The sequence below is a fragment of the Xiphophorus maculatus genome, chromosome 12 (genome assembly GCF_002775205.1).
Source record: "Xiphophorus maculatus strain JP 163 A chromosome 12, X_maculatus-5.0-male, whole genome shotgun sequence".
Lineage (NCBI taxonomy): Eukaryota > Metazoa > Chordata > Actinopteri > Cyprinodontiformes > Poeciliidae > Xiphophorus > Xiphophorus maculatus.
The window spans coordinates 10,961,893-10,982,968 of NC_036454.1; the positions used below are offsets into that span (position 1 = coordinate 10,961,893).

The window sequence follows — 21,076 nt, forward strand, 5'->3', positions numbered from 1 at the left end:
TTTGGAGACAAACGTTGCTGCTTCTAATGCTCATTTAAAACATTTCAGACATTCTCCTTTAAAGATCAACAAAATAATTCACAGCTTTTATTTTTTTTGTTGTGCTTTTTCGATTAAATCTTTTGCTGAACATGAAGAAAATCCCACAAACTGTCACCTTTGGCCCTTTTTTTAAAATCAGGTTTTTAACCTGATACAAATCGTAAGAATTGTAACTGTCTGTTTTAAAAAAACAAGCAAGTCATTCAAACATTTACCAAAAAAGTCAGCTAACAGCCAGGCTGCGTCTGTCGGTAGGAACAAAATCTGTAGATAAAAATTTACTAATTAGCACAATTATTCTGGTTTTTTAAAATACTGAAAAAATCAAAGTGTAAATAAAATGAGCTAGACTTTTAGAAGAAGGCAAATAATAACATAAAATCTGCAACACGGGTTTGTTTTCCCTTTGAAACAAGTTGAACATGTAATTCAATCTGGAGAGACTCAGACGGAGATGAGAAGACAATTAGAAGAGTTTATTGACAAACAGAATTTAAAGTCTTTGGCGCTCGGGCCCCGGCTGGGGATAACAGTTATCGCAGCGTTAGCGATAGGCTTCAGATGAGCATCCCCGATGCTGTTAGGAACGTCATCCCCCCAGGGCCCGGCACTGGTGGTGGAGGTTGAAGAAGGGTGCGGGCCTCAGGACCGGGCGAATGGAGGAGAAGGGGTGGTGGTGGGTTGAGCTCGGCTGGAGAGCGAAGGACGCCATGAATGAAGGTCCTTATCAGCTGGGACTTGGTCGGTGATTGGACGTGACGTGGCTTGGTCCGGCGTTGATAGGTCGACGATTGTGGGCAGGTCGCTTCAATTAACGGGTCCCGGTGGGGATAAAAGAGTCTTCCAGTTTGAATTTGCGCCTAGGCTTCATATCAGCTTCATGATTTTAGTTTTGGACGTAAATGTCAGTCAGTTCACCTGGTTTACAATCTTGGCAGCTGCTGGTTGTATTTAAAATATACTTGTGTTTTGCAAAAGTATTCACACCCATAGAACTTTTCCATATTTTGTTATGTTGCAACCTTAAACTTCAGTGAATTTTACAGGGATTTTATGTGACAGACCAACATAAAAACTAATTGTAAAGTGGAGAAAAATTGTATTTTTAAAAAATGTTTTACAAACAAAATTGAAAAGTGCGTGTTCATGATGAAGACCAAGAAACACAGAAGGCTGAATATGGGAAAAATGTCTTGTTATAAATAAAATAATATACCAGTGGAAATAGTACTTTGAAAAAAATCAACATTAAGGAATTATTATTGACTTAAAAAAAGCTCCTAATTCTTGCTGAAAAGTTACTTGATTTGACTTATTCCAAGTGCACTAAGACATTTGCACTAGAAACTAGACAAAAATACCTTGCAAGATTTTATGTTTTTGCAGTTTTGTTTAATAAGATGCATATTTTCTGGTTAAAGTAGCATTTTCATTATTCAGAGAGATGTTTTTCTCGAATATTAAAAGAAAAGCCACCTGCCATCTACGTTTAATGCTGCAGTTGCCTTTGGGACATCAGCCCCTCGCGCCCCCCTGTTCCAGTGGCCGTGCTCAAACCCCCTAATGGCTGTCAACTGTAATTTCTGCAAAAGACAGTTCTAAAAAGTATTGACTAAACACACTATTCAGATGTTAAAAACTTAAAAGTTCAGTAACATTTTTGTTCCACTTTACAACAAAGCCCAACTTTATGCTGCTCTATCACATGAAATCTCAGTGAAATATCTTCAGTTATTAGACGTAACTTAAAAATTGTGAAAACCAAACATTAAATTCACACATTTCAACATGCAGTCATTTTTTGTCTGTATCAAAACAAACATAACATTCAGTTTACAGAACAGCTAATAACAGCATAATCTGAGCGTTAGGATTTATCAGCTGCAGTGAAACGAAGGCGGCTGATAAAAATTCAGTTCTCAGACTCGCCCAGCTCAGGGAGGAATGTAAATGCAAACATTGGCATCAGCTCTTGGATCTTAAAACCTTGTGCTTTCAGCCAGTGTGATTAGCTCCAGCTCTTTTTGATCATTTGTGAGCGTTTTGTGCTCGGAAGAGGTTAAAATAGGCACTTTACTATAATTATGTCACATTACAGCTGTGCTTGATTAGAATAAGAACAGAGGATGTGGCCTCTTATTTTAGGCTCAGGAAGCTTATAAAATAAAAATACAAATAAAAAAGGTAAAATCACTCGAGCCGTGTATGTGATGGCGTACAGGAAGACAGCAGAAGAGTGAAGTGGAGGAGTTAGAAAGGAGAAGTTCTTGCCTGATCGACTCTCTCTCTCTCTCTCTCTCTCTGTTGGCGGCGGATGTAAACAGTTCCTAACAGTTTGTGCTGGAGGAAATCCTCACCTTCATTAGGTTAAATACACTTTGCTCCTTCTGGAAGACCACGAAGCTGCTTTTCTATTATACACCGCAGGTAATTATACCTATAAGAGATGTGAAAGGAGGAGGTCAAAGGTCATTTAAAGAAGGAATATTTATTACTTCGGATTCTGCAGCTGTTTATATTATATGTAGCGTCTATGGTACCTTCTTCTGAGCTTCTGCACCTCTCTGTCTTCTTCTTCCTTCAATTTGGTGATGAAACTCTGAAGGACAGGCATCTCAAACTTGATATACTGCGCCACCTGGTGGAAAGAGAGAAAACTTCACCAATAAAAGAGGATAGTTGCTTAAAGAACAACAATCAGAAAGGTAATTTTGCCAAAACTATGCAAAAATATATAGATTTTTAAAATTTAATTTGACTATAAAATATTCTACCCAGAACTCCTCAAGTGGGATAATTTTAGCTTCATCTGGTTTAAATTCTCTCCTACTGAGAACCTTTTGCTGTGTAATTTTTAATCAGTTAATTCAATAAATAATAACAGATCTGCCAAACATTATATTGACGTTAAGTCAAGGAGAAAGGTCTGAGCTTTTCATATGTTGAGGTATTGTATTGTTTTACCTACAAATGATCAAGAGTTCACAAATGGAATAATACTTTATTTAATTTTAGGCAATAAAATGTTTATTTTATTATTTAAGAATTGAGTTCAATTATTTGTTTATCTGTGTTTTTTATGTATTTCTAATATTGTATAAAACAAACTTAAGAGGTTAAATGAAAAATCTGCTGAATCTTCCAATTTCTTATTCGATTAATTCATTAATTGACAGAATAATCGACAGACCTTCCATCAAAGTAAGGAGTGTGATTGTAACTGGGAGTATCATGTCAGGAAGTTGTTGTGACTTACATCATATGTGACTTCTTCACCCAAGTCTTCTTCCATGAGGAAGACCTTGGAGACCTGCTCACATGGACCCTGAATGACTCTCAGCACCAGAGGAAAATCAGTCCGCTTCAGCTTCACTCGCTCTGAAACACCAACACGCCATAAATGGGTCAATTAGCCAAAATTAATTCAGCATATTCTCTCACTGGCCACTTAATTAGGTACACCTGTTCAGCCAATCCCACTGGAATAGAAAATAAATCGTATTTAAGAGAGTTCTAATCCAGCGAGCAGCAAAGGTGTTAGAGATCACTCAAAATAAGCAGCATTATGTTTTTCCTTTAAGACAAATTTTATGAATTTCTCAGGTATTTGTCAATAACTCTAAATATTTTATGAGTGATCTTATGTGAAATATGTATTTATAATGTGTGAACAGATCTTACTGCAACCCTGCAGGCTAACAAAGGTCAGGGACTTTGGAAAGGTCATCAGGTAGCAGAATAATCCAATCTGTTCACTGCTGCTGCTTCATTCAAGGTTATTTAAAAATGACTTATCTGTTGTTACATAAGTCTTAAAAATAAAGAAACAAATTTGATTTTGCTAAATTGTTGTCTTCCTTCAAACAGCACCTGTCACATCTGTTGATGCCCAAACAGCAGAGGGAGCTGTCAAAGAATCAGAGTCACTCCTGTTTCTGACTGTTTCTGTTTCTGTCTGCATGCCATTAAGTAGAGCCAAGCAGTTCAAATCGTAAATCTACCACTCACTGCCAGATGTTACCATGGAGGCAATAAAAAACAAAAACACAGCGTCTCTTTCCTGCTGCTGAACATGCTGTGTGTTCACAGCTGTAAACAATCCATCCTGTTATCCAGATGACAAACGGCAGCAAGAAGTCAGTGTAGTTGTTTCCTGCAGGGTAACTCTGAGCTTCTATAGCAAATAAAATAAAACTACTTCCCCTGCAGAAAGACAGGCTGCAGCCATTTAAACCCTGACTGGGTTGAAGATAAACATTTATAGAAATGCTTGACTTTAAGAAAGCAGCAGGGCAGATGGAGAAAGTTCATCCAGATTAACTCAGCGCTCACTCTTCATTTACAAACAGCTCACTTACCTCCACTTGCATGGACAAGATAGAGAGCGAAATCATCCGCGCTGTTTTCGATTTTAAACTTGTTGAGGAGAACCCGAAGCACTTGCGGTGTGGTCATGCAGCTATTGATTCTGACATTTGTAACTGACCCATACGCAGGAGTAAACACGGCTGTCTGAAAACAAAAGCATTAAACAGTGACGGTTTACATTTGTGAATTATATTTTTGTTTCTAAATTATTGGAGGTTCTTATAGAAAAGCACCTTATGGTTGTAAAAGTGTCCATTGATGGAGAATCGATGGCGTCGGATTTTCCTCTGGTCGCTTGGAGACCGCCGCTGGCCGCGTCTTAAAACGCCAGCGTCGCTTTTCGTCCGCAGAAGCTGAGCGGAGCTCTCACTGTCCTCTGAACAACAACACAAAATAAATAAATTATTAGATCACTAATTATTATTACATCACATGCAATAAATCACAGGTGCTCTTTAGGTTACCTTCATGTGAGCTGTGTAAAGTGTAAAGCTCTGTATTCTGTATTTAAAAATCTACCTGGTTTTTAGGTTTATACAGTTTCTATTGTTTTTTAGACATTTTTATATCAATACGTTATATTTTGTTACTGTGCTGCTATAATAAATGAATTCCCCCACTGTGGGATTATTCACATAATGATGAGAGAAAACATTTTTAATGGACTGTTATACTAGAATCTTACGATTCCAATTCCTGAGAAAATAATTTTTAAAATGATATTGTATAAAAGGAAAGAAACTTTCTAATGACTTTTATGAAGAGATAAATGCTCCACAGTTACTGGTCTGATTTTTTGGTCATGTTAGGAAAGAAAATCTGTAAAAACTTCTGATGAAACACTTATAAAAAAGCAAAGATTTGTTAATTGGATCTATTTAAAATGACATGAACCAAAGCATAAACAAAAATCTTCTTGTAAAGATGACACCAAACTGACTGATGATGGTTATTAGATGATAGAGCCGCTGACCTTCATCCATCTCAGTGTTGTCTTCTTGTTTACTGTCAGGTGGCGTCACTTCCACAGTGGGAGGAATTTGTTCTGAGGTCTGCTGACCGTCTGTGTTGTTGGGAGAACTGCAGATGTAAAAACAAGAAAGAACAAAGTTTAGAGAAAAAGTAAGAGCTGAAAAATCACAAAACTGTAAACATAGCAAGCATAAAATAATTAAATAACACATTTCTGATTCAGAGCGCAACCGACTCTTGGGTCCTCAGTTTATTAAAGACAGAAAGGTGAACGGTCTGGAAGATATTTTCACACAAAACAATCAGAAATATCAACACACTTTTCTTTCCATAACATGTTTAATATCAAAAACATGAAGGTAGATTTTACCCTCTATAAACTGTCTGTTGTTACACTTAATATGTTAAAATACGCTATCATGGTAGAAACAATGTGGTGTTGTGTCAGTTGAGTTGTTCGAACAATATCTAGGAGAAATAAAAGTAAAGATTATTTGGAGATCTGTTATTTTAAAATGTCTTTGAAAAGTTCATTATTCACTTCATTCAATTCAAAAAGTGAAACTCTAGATTGAAGTGGTATAATTGAGGTGTTTAATCAAAGTGGTATAATTGAGGTGTTTATATTTGTTAATTTTGAGAATGATGTTCAGATAATGAAGCACAGTTCTGTTTCTCCAAAATTTACAATGTTACATAAGACCAATAAAAAGTTTTTAGTACAGAAATGTAAAGTTATGGGAAGGACTGCTGATAACTGACAGCTATTAACAACATTCACAAGACTGGTTCATGTCATTGCTCTTCATAGAGTGCTCTATTGAAGAATATAAAGGGAAAGTTGAGTGGAAGGGAAAAAGTCTGATAGAAAAAGGTAAAAACCAGCAGGGAAACGTCAGTTTTTAGAGGATTGTGGAGAAAACCCAACTCAAGAAATGGAGTCAGATTTTCTATAGCCACTCCACACAGATGGACCTGAGCTACATCATTCCAAAACCACAGATCACTTTATGAGCATTTTTCCTCCAACAAAGTAAGATTTTCAAATAAAATTTAGTTTGCATTTAATTTGGAGTGCTATCAAAACAACCTGGAGCTTCTGTTAAACCTCAGCAGAATCACAGGCAGATCACCTCCATGCTGCATTGATGCAGTTATTCATGCATAAGGAGCCACAAGCAACTATTGTGTGAATAAACTAGAGTGCATGCACATAATTCTCAGTGAGACTTACATTTTTGTACTAAAAATCTTTTTTTACTGGTGTTATGTAACAATTTATTAAAGTTAATGGAGGATTTCTGTAAGACAAAATCATCAAAATTAACAGAAATAAATGCTTGAAATACTAACAGTATTGTATTAATAGTATTTAAAATTTTCAGGTTTTGTTACAATAGAATCACTCTGTGTTTTAAAGATGTAAATTATGTACGAATTTCCATTTTTTAAAATGACTAATAAATTAAAATAACATTTTCTGTAATATTTTCATTTCTTAACATGTATTTTTATAGCTTTAAGGCATTGATTGATATGAGCTGTGTGCAGCAAAAATAATTATGAATTTACATAAACTGATCTGTTAATGCATGATGGTAAACCAAACTTTAAAGGATGTTTGTGTTTAGATTATGTTTAATTATAGATTTAATGAGCCTATCTCAACAGAGATCCATAATCTGTAACTGCCCTCATTATCATTTCCGGTCCCTGCGTGTAACTGGATCTGTCTGGTTTCACTTGCCCTTGGCTGTCCAGGTTGCAGCCTGAGTGCCAGGACGTGGAGGACGGCGGCGGTCGAATCCGCTCGTGGTCATCCTGCATCTGAAGTCTGATTGGCCGCCGAAGGCCCCAAAAGATATTCAGCAAGCCTTCGATGATCAGCTCCTCTTCTTCCTGTTTGGAGACACAGACACTAATCAATGTAAACACTCCTCCAGCAGACAGTTATTAGACCTTCGGGGCAGGCGGTGTAATGAGTCTGGAGCGTTACGTTGAAAAAGATTGCAATCAAAAGCGAAAAGGTCAAGAGCAAGGAAGAGTGGGGCTGCTGGGAATGTTCCATTCAAAGTTAAATATAAAAGTAAGAAACGGCTGCAATTACTCACCTCTCTGTGTCGGAGCTGGAGATTCTGCCCCTCATAGTAAAGGTTGTATGTTTTCAGATATGAGAGGATTGCTGCCCTGAAAACATAAAAACTAAATCACTGAGAGGAAAAATCTATTTTAGCTCGAGCCAAGAAAACACCAACAAGACAGATGAGCTTAAACAGATTTACTGTGCAGCCAGAATTTAATCAAAGGCTTATTGGATTCTTTTCTATAAGATAATAAAGCAGTATTACATGAAGATATGAAACTTTTCTAGTGCTGCTGGGCTTCTTGTCCGGCCCTGTATATGTGCAGATCTCCTGTTGGCATTTCAAGTCCAACTTTATAAATAAATTAGCTTCTGAAAGCACCACTGCTCATCAGTAAGTGACTTACTCCATAAATCAGAACTTAACTCCTCATGTTAAGCTGATGTTTGAAACACAGAATTTCCAAAAAGTTACCAAAGAGAAGACTAATAATCAGCGAACATGTGTGTTCATTATTTCCTTGAACATGTGAGAAAGTGTTGAAATGAAACCTTACTTGCTGATGAACTTTTTCTCTCCGATCTGAACCCCGTCCTGTGTACCATCCATACTCGGTTAGCATGAGAGACTCTGAGGAACAAAGAAGTAAAGAGAGTCAACGCTCATTTATCAGTCTCATGACTCCTCATGACAAACTCAGAGGCACGCAGAGGACAGTCTGAGGAGCAGGGAAGTGACTGCAGGAAAAGGAGGCAAAAAAAATAACAAAGATTGTATCTTATTTCCTGCCAACAATTCCCCTCAAGATTCTAAGTGATAAAACACCAACGAGTCTCTTTATAGAACCAAAACATTTGGTGCTTCATAGCGGAGGAGAGCAGCTGTATCATTGCTCTTTAACTCTGCCGTCTGGACAGAAGATCCAGTCATGCAGCTGTTTGACGTGGCGGTCGGTTTCCTGCTGAGTGGACTCAGGGTGGGTTTGTGTGAAATCTGGCAGGAACGAAGCCTCCGGAAGCACAAAGACAGGTGCAGGACACATGGGCCACCTGCTGCTTCACATTATTTCAGCTGCTTAAACATTCATCATGCAGAAAAACACAAAATCTTACCCAGTAAATGTTGGTCTAGTTGCTAGTACACCTGCAATAAGACAAAACTGACTTACAAGTATTTTTTCAGCAAGATACAGGAGCTTATTTTAAGTAAATAATTGCTTAATACACATAAAAAACATTAAGAGCCCACTGCAGTGAACCCCATTGAAAACCTCATGGTTATTCCACAAAATATTGATTTCTGAACCTCTCCTGAGTTAAAACATTAATATTGTTGTTTCTAAATGAATATTAACTTTTTTATTAATTATTGGAGGTTTGAAAGCACCACATCTTTTTTGTTATTTTCACCGTTTCTCATTTTCTGCAAATAAATACTAAATATTTGCTTGGAATTTCAGACGCATGTTGTCAGTAGTTCATAGAATAAAAGAACAATGTTCAATTTAATCAATTTTACCTATAGAAATTAAAATCAAAGAAGCTGATCATTGTAAGTGGTGTCTCAATTTTTTCCAGAGCTGTAGATGAAAACGTACTTGTTCCAGTGGTAGATTATTTCACTTATAATCTGCCATTTTTCTCATGTTATAAATGAAATTATCTGCAAAAGGAACAAGCACTTTTTCATCAAAATAAAAGAATTACTGACTTCAAACAAGCTTCTATATCTTGCTGAAAAGTTACTTGTAAGCTAGTTTTGTCTTATTTCAAGTGAAGTGAGGTATTTTCACTAGAAACTAGACCAAAACTACTTGGTAAGAGTTGATGTTTTGCAGTGCAGACAGAACACAGACATAGAGTTTCTTTACATTTCTGCTAAACATTTCAAAAATGGTAACAGAGGGGATTTGAGTTTCAGGAAGTAAACAGCACAAATATATAGATTTAGTTGAATATCAGACGCTTATATCTACGTAAGGAGCATGTGTTGTACAAGTTTCAGCGATCTTACCACAGAGGAGATGGCAGGCTTTTGTTGCACGTGTGTGGACAGAGAGCACAGGGTCGGATCGGTCCAATCTGGGTCAGGTGTGTCAGGTTCTGGGAGTCTGTCCGGTCCTGAACAGCCCAAGAAGCTCTTTTTACTGTGTGCGACACCGAACAGATGGGGAAGAGCAGCGTTGCTTAAAGGAAGTGCTCCCCTTCCGTCAAATGGCTTCCTCCTTTGCTCAGTCAGTCACACAGGAAACTGACACTACCCCTCATACAGCCCAAAACTTCCTCAATTCAAACAGCAGAGCAACAACCACACACCAGAAAGCAAGCAATCATTAAACTCTGATCGCATCTCTGGGATCGGACAACAGATCGGTGTCACCAGCACATTTAAACACAGTGACGATTAACAATCTGAGGCTGTCGATCTGTGAAATAAATTAAATATTAAACAGCAATTAGCCAGGTTCAACGCCAAGCTCCATCAATATTTCAGCAGCCATATTAGGCCTGTGGAGCGCCCCAAACCTCACCACTAACTGACACAATGGCAGCCATTAGCCTTTGATATCATGTATCATATATTGTGTTTGAAGGCGGCTCCGCTCCAGCATTTGTTAATGGTTGATGCTTGTGGTCTGAGACTGACAAGCAACCAGCTGTCAAACCAAAACAAAGCGCTAACAGTTGTGGGTCGACTAAACCTGCAGCTCTGACATCAGGATCTAATCAGCCGTGTGACCTTTACAGCTGAGGCAGCATCATTAAAGTATTTGCATTTAACCTTGTCAAATGTTCAGAGCATGTCAAAGGTTCCTTCTAATTGTCAAGAATAAACATTTTATATTCAGTTATGTAGACTTTACTTAGTTTGTGCTGCATATTTGATCTAAATGTAGCCTTGAAGTAGGGGATTGTGTTCAAAAGAAAAAAATAGTTTGAAAATAAAAAGTGTGAAATACTAAGTTTAAGTTATGGTGGAATCTCAGAGGAATTGAATAATTTTTTAAAATCTTAATTTGGCATAAAAACTCTTTTGAATCAAATGTGGCATCAAAGCTGCATCAGTACCACTTGTACCACAGTAAATACAGATAAAACATGTTATTTTCTGTCTGGCATTTAATCTGAATATTATATATTTGCTGTTTTACGTCAGTTCAGTTTACCAAAATTCTTCCAGAAGCTTTTCACAGCCATTTGCTGGTATATTGGGCCCATTCCTCCAAACAGAACCGGTCTCTAACTGAGTCAGGTTTGTAGGCCGCATCACTCACACGTCTTCTCATGTTTTCACTGTGTGATATCGCACAGTTGATATTATGGCCCCCTCCACAGACTTGGAGCTGATATCACACTGTGGATATCCACAGTGTGATATCAACTCCAAAATACTACAAATTTTGTTGTATTTGTTAAATACAGCAAAATATAATTTTGTTGTATTTAAGCAACTTTGGAAATAATATAGTGCTATCTGTAAGGTCATTGTATTAGCAAAACACCCACACCACATGGAATATATTGGAAAGTATTCTTAGTATTGCAAAGTTTTTACTTGCAGGGGTCAGGATGCAGTTGTTTTTTTTTTGAAAGAGGGGGCCTTTATTTTATATATTCAGTTGCTAAAAAGTATAGAAGCCTTCATACATGTAAACATCTGGTTTGAAGAAAGCAATAAAAATATTCTGACATAAATGTAGTCCTAAAAAAGACAGCTTTTAATCTGATATGTCAAACGGTGACTAAAAAAGTGGATGTTCCTTTTTAATTCAGTGCATATAAACATCTGGTTTTACACACTTCTTTTATAAGCAGAAGTTCTTGTTTCTGTGAAACAGATACTTTTGAGATAAAGACGGCTGCAGGAGATCCAACATCAACCCCACTGCCAACAGCCTGACCCAGTCCCGTTTCAGATCCCGGCGTTCTTCTTCTATGTCCTGGAAAACGGTGCAAATGTAGAATATATTGAGCGTCTGAATCCCCCTGAGGCTCATTATAACGTCAGCCAATCCTCAGGCTCCATCTTCTCCTCTTACTCCCCCGTTGTCTTCACCTACTCTGTTGTTTGGGTTGGAATCATAAAATTCAGTTGATAAAGAGTGTTTTCTTTTTCTTCTAAGAAATGTCTCCAAACCATTTAGTTTTCGTTTGCCATTTAGCTGACTTTTCTCTCCACATTCTCTCTTTAAAATGCCCCCTCCTTTCCTTGTTTTTTGCCCTCTCACCCCGTCGCCTCTAAACCTCCTCAGTCAACGTCCTTGGCGCTGAATAGCTTCAAACCTCCTCCTGTTTCTCTCCCAAACCCACCAACAGGGTCTCCGCTGTCTTTCAGCGTCCACATGACTATTGCTCTGTCTCACCATTGTCATTACTGTCATAGCAACAACACACAGAAACTAAACCACACACAGGCCTGCAACAGAAACGCGGTTTGGCACTGCTGCTCCTAATGGGGACGTCAAATATGAAGCAAGCAATCATTTATCCAAAACAAAGCGTTCAGACGGTCTAGAAGTCAATTTTATGGTTTTCAATCAGTCTAGCTCAGCAGTGTCCAACTAATTTTTGTTTTGGGCCAAATCAAGATCATGAACGCTCTTAAAGGGCCGGTTGTGCCAGAATGTACTGATAAAACCTGTTAAATATTAATGAATTCTTAAAATTAAATAATATTGAACATCTTTCAGTCCCTCTAGGATTACGAGATCGTTTTTGTGATTTTTAAAAAACCTGTTTCTGGTACTAATTTAAAAATATTTAAGATATTTATTTCCAATTTTGTAGTTAGAAGAATTGTTTCTTGCAGTTTGAAGTGATAATGTGTCACTGAGTTTTCTCACCCACTTCAGCCTCAAAATCAAATATGGCTGCTGTCTCACACATTAAATCTGAAAAACAGAATATTTGCACTTCTCAAAAATTTTCAAAACTGCTCAAAACGTTTGAAAATACAAACTCCATCGCTACAAGCTTGTATTCCTTAAAGGGAATGTGGGGCAGCATCCACTTTGAGAGCAGCCTCTGTAGCTGGCCATGTGTGCTGAGAGGAATTTTAACCATCCCTTGCTTGTTATGTAACCTGTTTTACTAATATATCTATAGCTATGTGGTCTCCCTGGTTGTGTCTGATATGAAAAGCATTTTCTCTCGGTTCCGTTCAGGGCATCAAACAAAGTGCGGTGGTTTGTGGTCGCTCGCTGAATATGAATAAAATACAAAACGAAAAAAATAACATCTATGGTTTTTGGAGTATATTTGTGGCGTTAAGATGTTTCTGGACTAGCTAACTCCATCCGCTGTAATATTATTTTAGTTATTTTAATTAGACAACAAAACTACACATCCGTTTCGTATCGGAACATCTCTTTTAAACAAATCCTGATACGCAGACTGAGCCACACCGACCTGAGCTGGATTTCCTGCCGACTTTAGGAGACTCTTTCTTGGCTCATCTACCGCGCTCCCACTCGGTTCTTCTCTTTTCTCGAGGATCAACCGTCGGCCCACGGATGAGTACAACTTGGTCTCGTGCTCCTGCCGTTGGAAACAATCAGCGCGATGCGCGTGCGGCCAAGCATCAAGGATCTCTTGGAGGGAGGAGAGAGAGAGAGAGAGAGAGAGAGAGAGAGAGAGAGAGAGGCAAAGAGAGAGAGAGAGAGAGAGAGAGAGAGGCAAAGAGAGAGAGAGAGAGAGAGAGAGAAGGGGAGAGATCCATCTGTTGTGGCGGGCCGCGTTGCGTAGGAGAGACGCTGGGGCCCTGAGGTTTGGAACCAATCAGAGAGCGGGATTTACGAGCCTTTGTTCACGCGGAGATGAATGAAAACATGACAACAATGGGAGAGACGGGCACGCGCACAATGGTCGATTATTGTTATTTAATGGAGTCCTGGACCAGGGGCGGTGCTAGCATCCTGAAGCATCGGGGGGACAGCCCAGCCAAGAACTTACACAACTTTATTTTAACTTAATTTTATTCCCTTTTTGATTTAAATTACGGAACAAAGTGTATATATTGTACATTCCATTATTTTAATTTGAAGCTTTTCTTGGCTGAGCTGCCCCCCCCCCGGTGCTTCAGGGTATATACTGTATGAAAAGTGAATATATGTGTTTATATATGTGTATATAAAATAACCATATCATGGTATTCTAATGCACTCTAGTTTGTAAAGATAAATTTGCTCCTGTGTAAATAATCATGTTTGATTTAGGAGAATCCTAATATGAGATTCACTCAACAGAGCTGTATGAACTTATTTTAATAATGAAGCTGCCAAAACATAGAAAAACAGTGTGTGCTAAAAAGAATCACAATAAAAAAATCTTTCCAGTTCATAAATATGCAACAGATTCACAGCAGCCTTATAGAGCCCCCTAGTGGCCACCTGAAGGTGAAACTTCTCAGTCTCAAGTTTTAAACTGATTTCTGAAATCTTCATCGAAGTGATCATCTTGAAAGCAGATGCAGCCACAGTTTCAGTTTAATGATTTGTTTTAAACACACGCTTTGTAAATAATGTTTTAAATAAATAATATGAAACTTTAAGAGCTTCATCTTCTCCTCCTCCGTCGCTATCTTCCAGGTTCTTCTGCGATGCCAATATCACCAGTGTTTGTTTTACTGGAAATTACTGCCACTCCTAAAAATATAGCAATTGTGTAATACTAGCAATATTACATCAGAATCTGTGAAAACATCAGTCATTATGTCCAAATTATGTGTATGTGCTTTAACTATTACTGGAATATGCTTCAGTAAACATTATGTAATGTCTTAGATGCAGCAATCTGGAATGCAATCTACAGTTCAGCCTTCAGTCAATAATCTAATGTATGTTTAGTGTTTAGCCAATAGTTGTGTGTCTGTTACACTGGAGGTACCAAAATATTTGTAGTAAAAAAATGATTTAACTCTTCTGTCAAGATAAATAAATGTGAAAGTGTGACAGGCTGCCCATCAATGTGTTTAAAGATTCATGACATGTGATTTATGAACAAACACTAAACCAAAACCTATAGCACAGGAGTTATTTACAATTTAAATCAAGTATGAAGACTCAAAACTCTTGACAAAAAGAACATTTTTTAAAAAGCTGAGGTGTGAAACTACATTCTTTTATAACTTTTTTCTTGTTTCGGCCACATTGTCGCCCCCTGCTGGCTATTTCTGGTAAGACAAAATTTCATGCATCTGCTGGTGAATCTCAAATTAAAATATAGAAGCTAATTTCATTACTTTAAAAAAAAAAAAAAAGCAACCCATTCGAAATATTTTTTCTGTTAATTTACAGCTTAAAGCTAATGAAAATAAAAAAAACTATGTCCATGTACTGTAAATACATGCAATACTTAGTCTAGGCTCCCTTTGCTTGAATTACATTAATGCAGTTTGATATGGAGGCAATCAATGTGGCTCTGGTGTCTCATATTCCTTTTGAGAATACTCCCCATATGCAGGTTTTCCTTCCACTTGACTTTCCATAAATATGCTTGGAGTTTGAGCAGCCTGGTTAATTAATGATTCGGAGCTTCTCCCGGTTGAAAAGGCAGTAATGTTACCATAACCTAATATTTCTGAAAAGAAAAAAAATGCAGTTTTGTTTGGCTATTCATTAGTCATTTGACATTTGAAATACTACAAGTAACCTTTTAACCTACATTACTGAAGTAAACATTTCCACAATATATAGTTTACTGACATGCAGCTGTATATTTTATTTAAAAAAAAAAAGTGGTGAAAAAAAGACAATGGACTGATTTATTCTGCAACATCTTATTAAATAGTTTTAGGAACAAATAAATCATTTTTATGTTACAATTAGTTTACACAATTTCTCGTCCAGACTGTTCAGCAAACATCAAATATACATGTTTCTGTTTTGTCTTTATGTCTAAAGTTTCTCAGCTTGTTCTTTGATTTATACTGGTGAGCAGAAAGCAATGTTCAAAGAGTAGAAAAAATACAGTATGAAAAAAGTCCTAAACAGACAAAAGGGTTTCACCAAAACCACAGATTACAAACAGCTTTAAATGTGTTGACGTTTTAAATAAAATGTACAAGACGGTGTGCGTTGCAGCATGATTTACGATTAAAAGTTTGGATTTTTTTTCATCTTTACAAATACCTGTTTGCAAAAACATAAAAATGATGTATAAAAAACAGACATTGAAAAAGATAAAACACTTTACACAGAAGTATAATCTTCAGGCAGAGCCCCCTTCAAAATAACTGAAAGGGATCAGTGTCTGTCACCTTGTGGTGACCTTTTTAAGAGCCAGCATTTGACTTGAATGGACTTTAACCAGAACGCCGGCGGCTTTTACTCTAACTGGGCTGCTTCTGTAACAACTACATGTAATCGGACTCTGAATATCAGACAGAAACGAGGAGAAAAACTTGAAAGTTGGGAGCCAAAGGTGAAAAAGGAAGCTGCTTTTAGGCACAGAGACCAACTAAAGGGGTCCTTCAGAGATAAGGCAGGTTCACTCAGCTGCCCGTAAGCAGCCGGCTCTTACCAAGGTGACCAGCAGGTGTCTCGTCCTGCAGCCAGAAACATGAACAGTGAGGATCCCCAGGATAGAAAACCAGGTACACCAAACACGACGGGACTGAATTCAGTTTCTCTGCGGGACTGGCGAGGGACACGGAGACAATGAGGGACAACATGACGGGAGATGTGCAAGGTGCATTTTGGGAAACGGTGAAAGACGGTGTGAAGGTTATGAGGAGCTCACTGCGAAAAGGAGACGTAAAACACCAAATCAATCTCTGCTCTGATCTCTACTTTCTCACCACCAGCTGGTGGGCGAATAACAAACTGGTTGTCACTGATGGTTTGCTTGTTTTAAAATTCTCTAAACGGAGACGATGGTCAGCTTTTGTCTTGTTTCTTCCATCTTATCCAGGATGATAATCAGATCCCATCTAACCTAATGTTTAGTTCAAACATGGCGGCGCTGTGGTGGCGCAGGGGTTAAGCGCGGCCCACGTGTGGAGGCCTTAGTCCTCGATGCGGCTGTCGCGGGTTCGATTCCCGGCCTGGTGACCTTTGCCGCGTGTCTTCCCCCTTCTCTCATTACCCTCTTTCCTGTCAATTCACTGTCAAGTAAAGGCCCTAGAGCCAATAAAATCTTAAAAAAAAACAAAAAAAAAACATGGCGGCACATCATCAGATAAATGAGACTACATTCACACTGCAGCTCAAAGGGACGAAATCTTTGCTTTAACGCGACCTGTCGACCTTTCATGACGGTCAGATTTTTTTCGAATGCGTCCCAGGCCACTTGGATATCTGATACGCATCTGATCTTTTCAAATGTGTCCTGAATCTGTACGGTAAAGTCGCATTCATCCGACCTGAACATCATTGATGCTCGACAAACGTCACTATTCTGTGTCCTGATACGTGCAAGCGGGAAGGAAAACAACAATCATGGCGGATGGTAATGAGGATTACCTTGTTAATACGCTGCTCCAATCGGACAATAACTTCAAATCGCAAGACATGCTACACTGTTAGCGTCCATGTTTACTTCCGCAAACAATGAGCAGCTGCTTCTTCTTCTTCTTTATGGCGGTTAACAAAACAATGAGCACGCTCTCTGTGTGACGTTATTGAGCCCTCTACTGCGCATACGGGACACTTTCAGGTTGTTTGCAGTTCACATTGGTGAGCACGTATAGGTATAGCATATATTTGGAAGTGTGAACGACCACGGCAAAAAAAAAAATAAATAAAATTTCGCAAAGATAAAAATCCCATTTGAGTCACTTCAATACGTTTTGTTTTGAGTGTCTTTAGAAGAACTCATCCAAGCAAGAATCGAACACACGTAAGAGTCTGTGCAGATGTGTTTTATGTTAGCATTAAAGTCTTTAAGAAATTGAATCACTTCTGGATAAAATGGAAGAACAACTTTTAAAAGTGAAATCAGTGAAGTCACTACAGGACAGAATCTATAATCAGATCCTACCATCAATAAATAAAAAAGGCCCTTTGAAGACATTCAGCGACTCGTGTTCAGCTCATTTAATAAAACATTTCAACACCTACTGATGGAGGACATTTTAAAGTCCAGGTTAGTGGGAGTTGCCTATTTGGACCCCGGTGTTGTTGGCACCCTTTATGTGCAAGCACTTGCAGTAAAAAGAAACAAAAATAAAAAATAATAAAAAGGCCCCGGCTCTTAAAATTGAAAAACTTCTGAATGTTTCATTTTCCTGGCTTAAAATCCAAGCAGCTATAAATGGAATGGAATAGAAGCAAAATAAATCTGACGATAAAAACTGCTAAAAACAAAAAAGGTGCTGGAGCCGGAGAGTATCGGATCAGGGGATGTAAACTCAGATACGGTAAAAAACGATAATCTGCAAAATATCACCTAAATAAATAAAAAAACTGCCATAATAAGAGAAAGAAGTGCCGAAGGATCTCAGTAGTAACAAATGCTAAAACTTTTAAAGTTTTGGTTTTCTGTAACAGGAAAATTGAAAACAACAAAAAGAAGCAAAAATATAAATTTTGGTTTAATAAACTCTCAGCAGGGAATCATATTTTGTAACTGAAGGGAAATCTCTGAACAGCACAAAGCCGTTCACACCACTTAAATTTCAATTTATTTAATACAAACAATAAAAGCCAGAAAAATGTGGAGTTCATTGTTAATTTCCATCCAATCTGACCTTTAGCCATCCAGCAAAGCAGAATTTGGCAAAAAACCTGCAGCTCCAATTGGTGGCTTTGAAAGTGTTGAATCAGAGGTGGTGAATATTGAAGAAGCCACACTTTTCAGGTTTTTATTCTTAAAAACATTAATCAAACTCCGAATTAAGCCCTAATCTGTGGTATTCCATCACATAAAACCATTAAAGTTTCTGGTTTTCATGTGAAAAATCATGAAAGATTTAAAGTATTTAATGTACGGAGCCCCTAAGAGACATGGAGAAATAGTTTTATTTGGAGTTTTCTTGCAGAACTATTGTATTCTCTCACAATAATGTATTTAGTAGTCAGCTCATGCAGCATTTTGAATAATCGGGGTCTTTCTGCTACAACATAAGGTTTTTGTAAGGCTTTCATATGCAATATCTCATTTGTGAGATATCTGAAGTTTTACATCTTTGGGATACAAATGCACCACAAGCAAGTCAAACATGGGATTTCTATCCCTATTTAAAACCTAAAGAGATACTTGAATGGAAGAAATTAAAGACATATCCAAACTATTATTTTCAATGAGTTATATTGCCATCACACAAGTTTAGGTTGTGTGTTTTAAAATGGTTAATAAAAGGTCGATTTCATGTGCACTTTTCATATCCACTGAAAGATATTACGCAAACAAAAATAAACAGTTAGGTTGATTTTAAAACAATTTTCTGCACCAAAGAGTTAAAAATATATAAAACGTTTTCACTGAGACTCTTTAAGCATATTTGTGTGTAATTTTAAATTGATATTTGTTATAACTGTGACTGTAATCTATTGCGAAGGAGTACAATACTAATGCAAAATAAAAAACATTTAAAAAATCCCCCATGTCTCCTAGGAGGCGCCGTAGTAATGAGAACAACAGGAAGTCAGGATCTGATTCAGGGAAGTAAACTTAAAACAGCAGCACCTTGCTACTAAAAAAAGAAAAAACAAGAATAAGTGACCAAACCCAGACCTAGGATCAGGAATGTGAGGCGCCTGTGGAGCATTCAGTTAACCCGCTACTGAATACGCTACATGAAGGTTGCACCACAAGGCCATGCGTCTGCTGCCGTGTGCATCGTCAGAGCTTTTGAAAATGTCAGGTTGACACGTAAAACAAATAAATGTAACCAAACTCTGTTTAGAGTCACTAATTCAACTCCATAAAGTCGGTGTGACTGTCAGTTTCTTCTGCATAATACTGACATGGTAAGGAGACGAAAACCGGTACCAACAGTGATAATTTCGCCTAAATGTTTTGGATTTATCCTCAATATATCTAAAGACAAAAAAGGGTATGTGATGCGTTGCTAAATTAATAAAGAAAACGACTCGGCTTTAAAATGACATTCTAGTATTAAAATCAGGAGGCAGATAGTGCAAAAAAAATAAAAATAAATCTCACAATCACTTTGCATGGCTAAGGGCACCTGACAAACTACTTCTATCAGTCTGCATGACCCCACATCGTGCATCGTAGCGCTCAAACTACTTCTACCGAGGCCGTCTGTGTGTGTGTGACTAATGTGGTTGCATAACAAAGTTTAGAGGCAACATTATCCACCCTGCTGTGCTTTTAGTAGAAGGTCTCTTATGAGCGGATTCAGGGAGAGTAAATTAGCAGCAGTTAGGAGACACAGGCTCTGTTTTGATGTCCATTAGTCTCCTTCTGGAAAGAAGCTTGTTTTATCCTTCCACACACACACACAGACTGACTGACTGACCTCTGCATGGTGACATCTTTATAACGCATGCCGTGACTTGCTACAGCATGCTTGAAAATAGCATAGAGGGAAGTGGGGACAGACACAGACAAGTCGAAGAAAAACAGATACCGATGGGGAAGTTGGTGCAACGTTTTTTTCCTTCCACACAATCCTGCTCAGCTTCTGTCTGTGCTCCCATCATTTCACCTTAGTGTACCATCCCTCGCTCCCTAAAAATCTAAGATCCCTCCCTGGACGAGGGCTATACCCGACTTTCCCCAGGCGCGTTGCCACCCTCGGCGCCGGCCCCGCCCCGCTTCCCCACGTCCCCGTGTCCCATCCGACACCTGCCGCCCTCCTGAAGCCGCGCCCAGCGGTAGCCGGTGAACACGGGGCTGATGGGGATGTACTTGAAGATGTCGTGTCTGCGGAAGAAGGCCATTCCAAACGGCAGATCGTAGGATCTCATGCCTTCGAGTTCGGTGACGTTGAGGCCGGTTCCTCGTTTCAGCTTCCTGATGCCGCGTTCCTCCAGGGAACCTGAGGTTAGACAACCAGATCTTAATCTAAAGTTCATTTAATGGTGATTTATTATGCTTCAGTTTAGGATAAATCTATGGACTATGCAAAACAAGTTCATTACATTTTTCTTAGATAATGAGATTTTAGTCTGGTCAGTTCTGCCTATTTTAACCTCCTTTCAGAATGAGCCTTTTTAGGGCATCTTGTCACTTTAAATCCAAATAAAATAGGTTAGGGTTAATCTCAACACTTGTGGCTGCAAACAGATGTGAAATTACACAATCGTACATCTCTGAAAAGCAGAAGAACAGTCTCCTTCTCTCCCAACAAGAATGCAGTAAATGGTTTTTGGACGGTAAGTCAGAAACAAAACACTTGTCTTCTTGGAGTTCCATTTGAGTTGCTAGGTAACGGGCTGGGCTTGGCTGGGGTTGCTAGGTAACGTCACAGTGCAATGTCGAATGTAACTTATGGGGAGGTTTTTGAAATGGCTCATTTTACAAAGACCAAGAAACATTTTCTTTTGTTGTTTTTAACTTGTTTGCTCAGTGTCCCCAAGTGTTTTGAAATGCATTTTTTCTATTATATAATTATATTATATAACATTATAAAAGATTGAATTTTTATGTTTTTTTTATGTATTACTATAAAAGATTGAATTTTTAAATGTATGACCAGCTACT

At 38.1% G+C, this 21,076-nt stretch overlaps 2 protein-coding genes across 4 annotated transcripts in view; both read right to left on the reverse strand.

Annotated features, from left to right (window-relative positions):
- Positions 1–1,270: 1,270 nt before the first annotated feature.
- rassf2 (Ras association domain family member 2) lies at positions 1,271–13,066 on the reverse strand. 2 transcript variants are annotated; one of them, XM_023343997.1, is made up of 11 exons: positions 12,875–13,066; positions 9,480–9,586; positions 8,023–8,096; positions 7,494–7,569; positions 7,130–7,281; positions 5,384–5,490; positions 4,644–4,786; positions 4,401–4,554; positions 3,299–3,420; positions 2,583–2,680; positions 1,271–2,479 (listed from the first exon to the last, which is right to left on the reverse strand). In XM_023343997.1, exons 3-11 carry the CDS (start codon positions 8,073–8,075, stop codon positions 2,410–2,412), a joined length of 975 nt encoding a protein of 324 aa, XP_023199765.1. In that variant the 5' UTR covers positions 8,076–8,096; positions 9,480–9,586; positions 12,875–13,066; the 3' UTR covers positions 1,271–2,409. The 2 variants fall into 2 exon arrangements, with proteins under 2 accessions (XP_023199765.1, XP_014324580.1); XM_014469094.2 differs by having other exon boundaries at positions 9,480–9,612.
- Positions 13,067–15,226: 2,160 nt separating this feature from the next.
- LOC102228677 (solute carrier family 23 member 2-like) overlaps positions 15,227–21,076 on the reverse strand; it is a 45,349-nt gene continuing 39,499 nt past the window's right edge. For both annotated transcript variants that reach the window (XM_023343638.1, XM_023343640.1), the window contains one exon: positions 15,227–20,411. In XM_023343638.1, the coding sequence (XP_023199406.1) occupies positions 20,134–20,411 (278 nt within the window). In that variant the 3' untranslated portion in view covers positions 15,227–20,133. The remainder of the gene's footprint in view (positions 20,412–21,076) is intronic.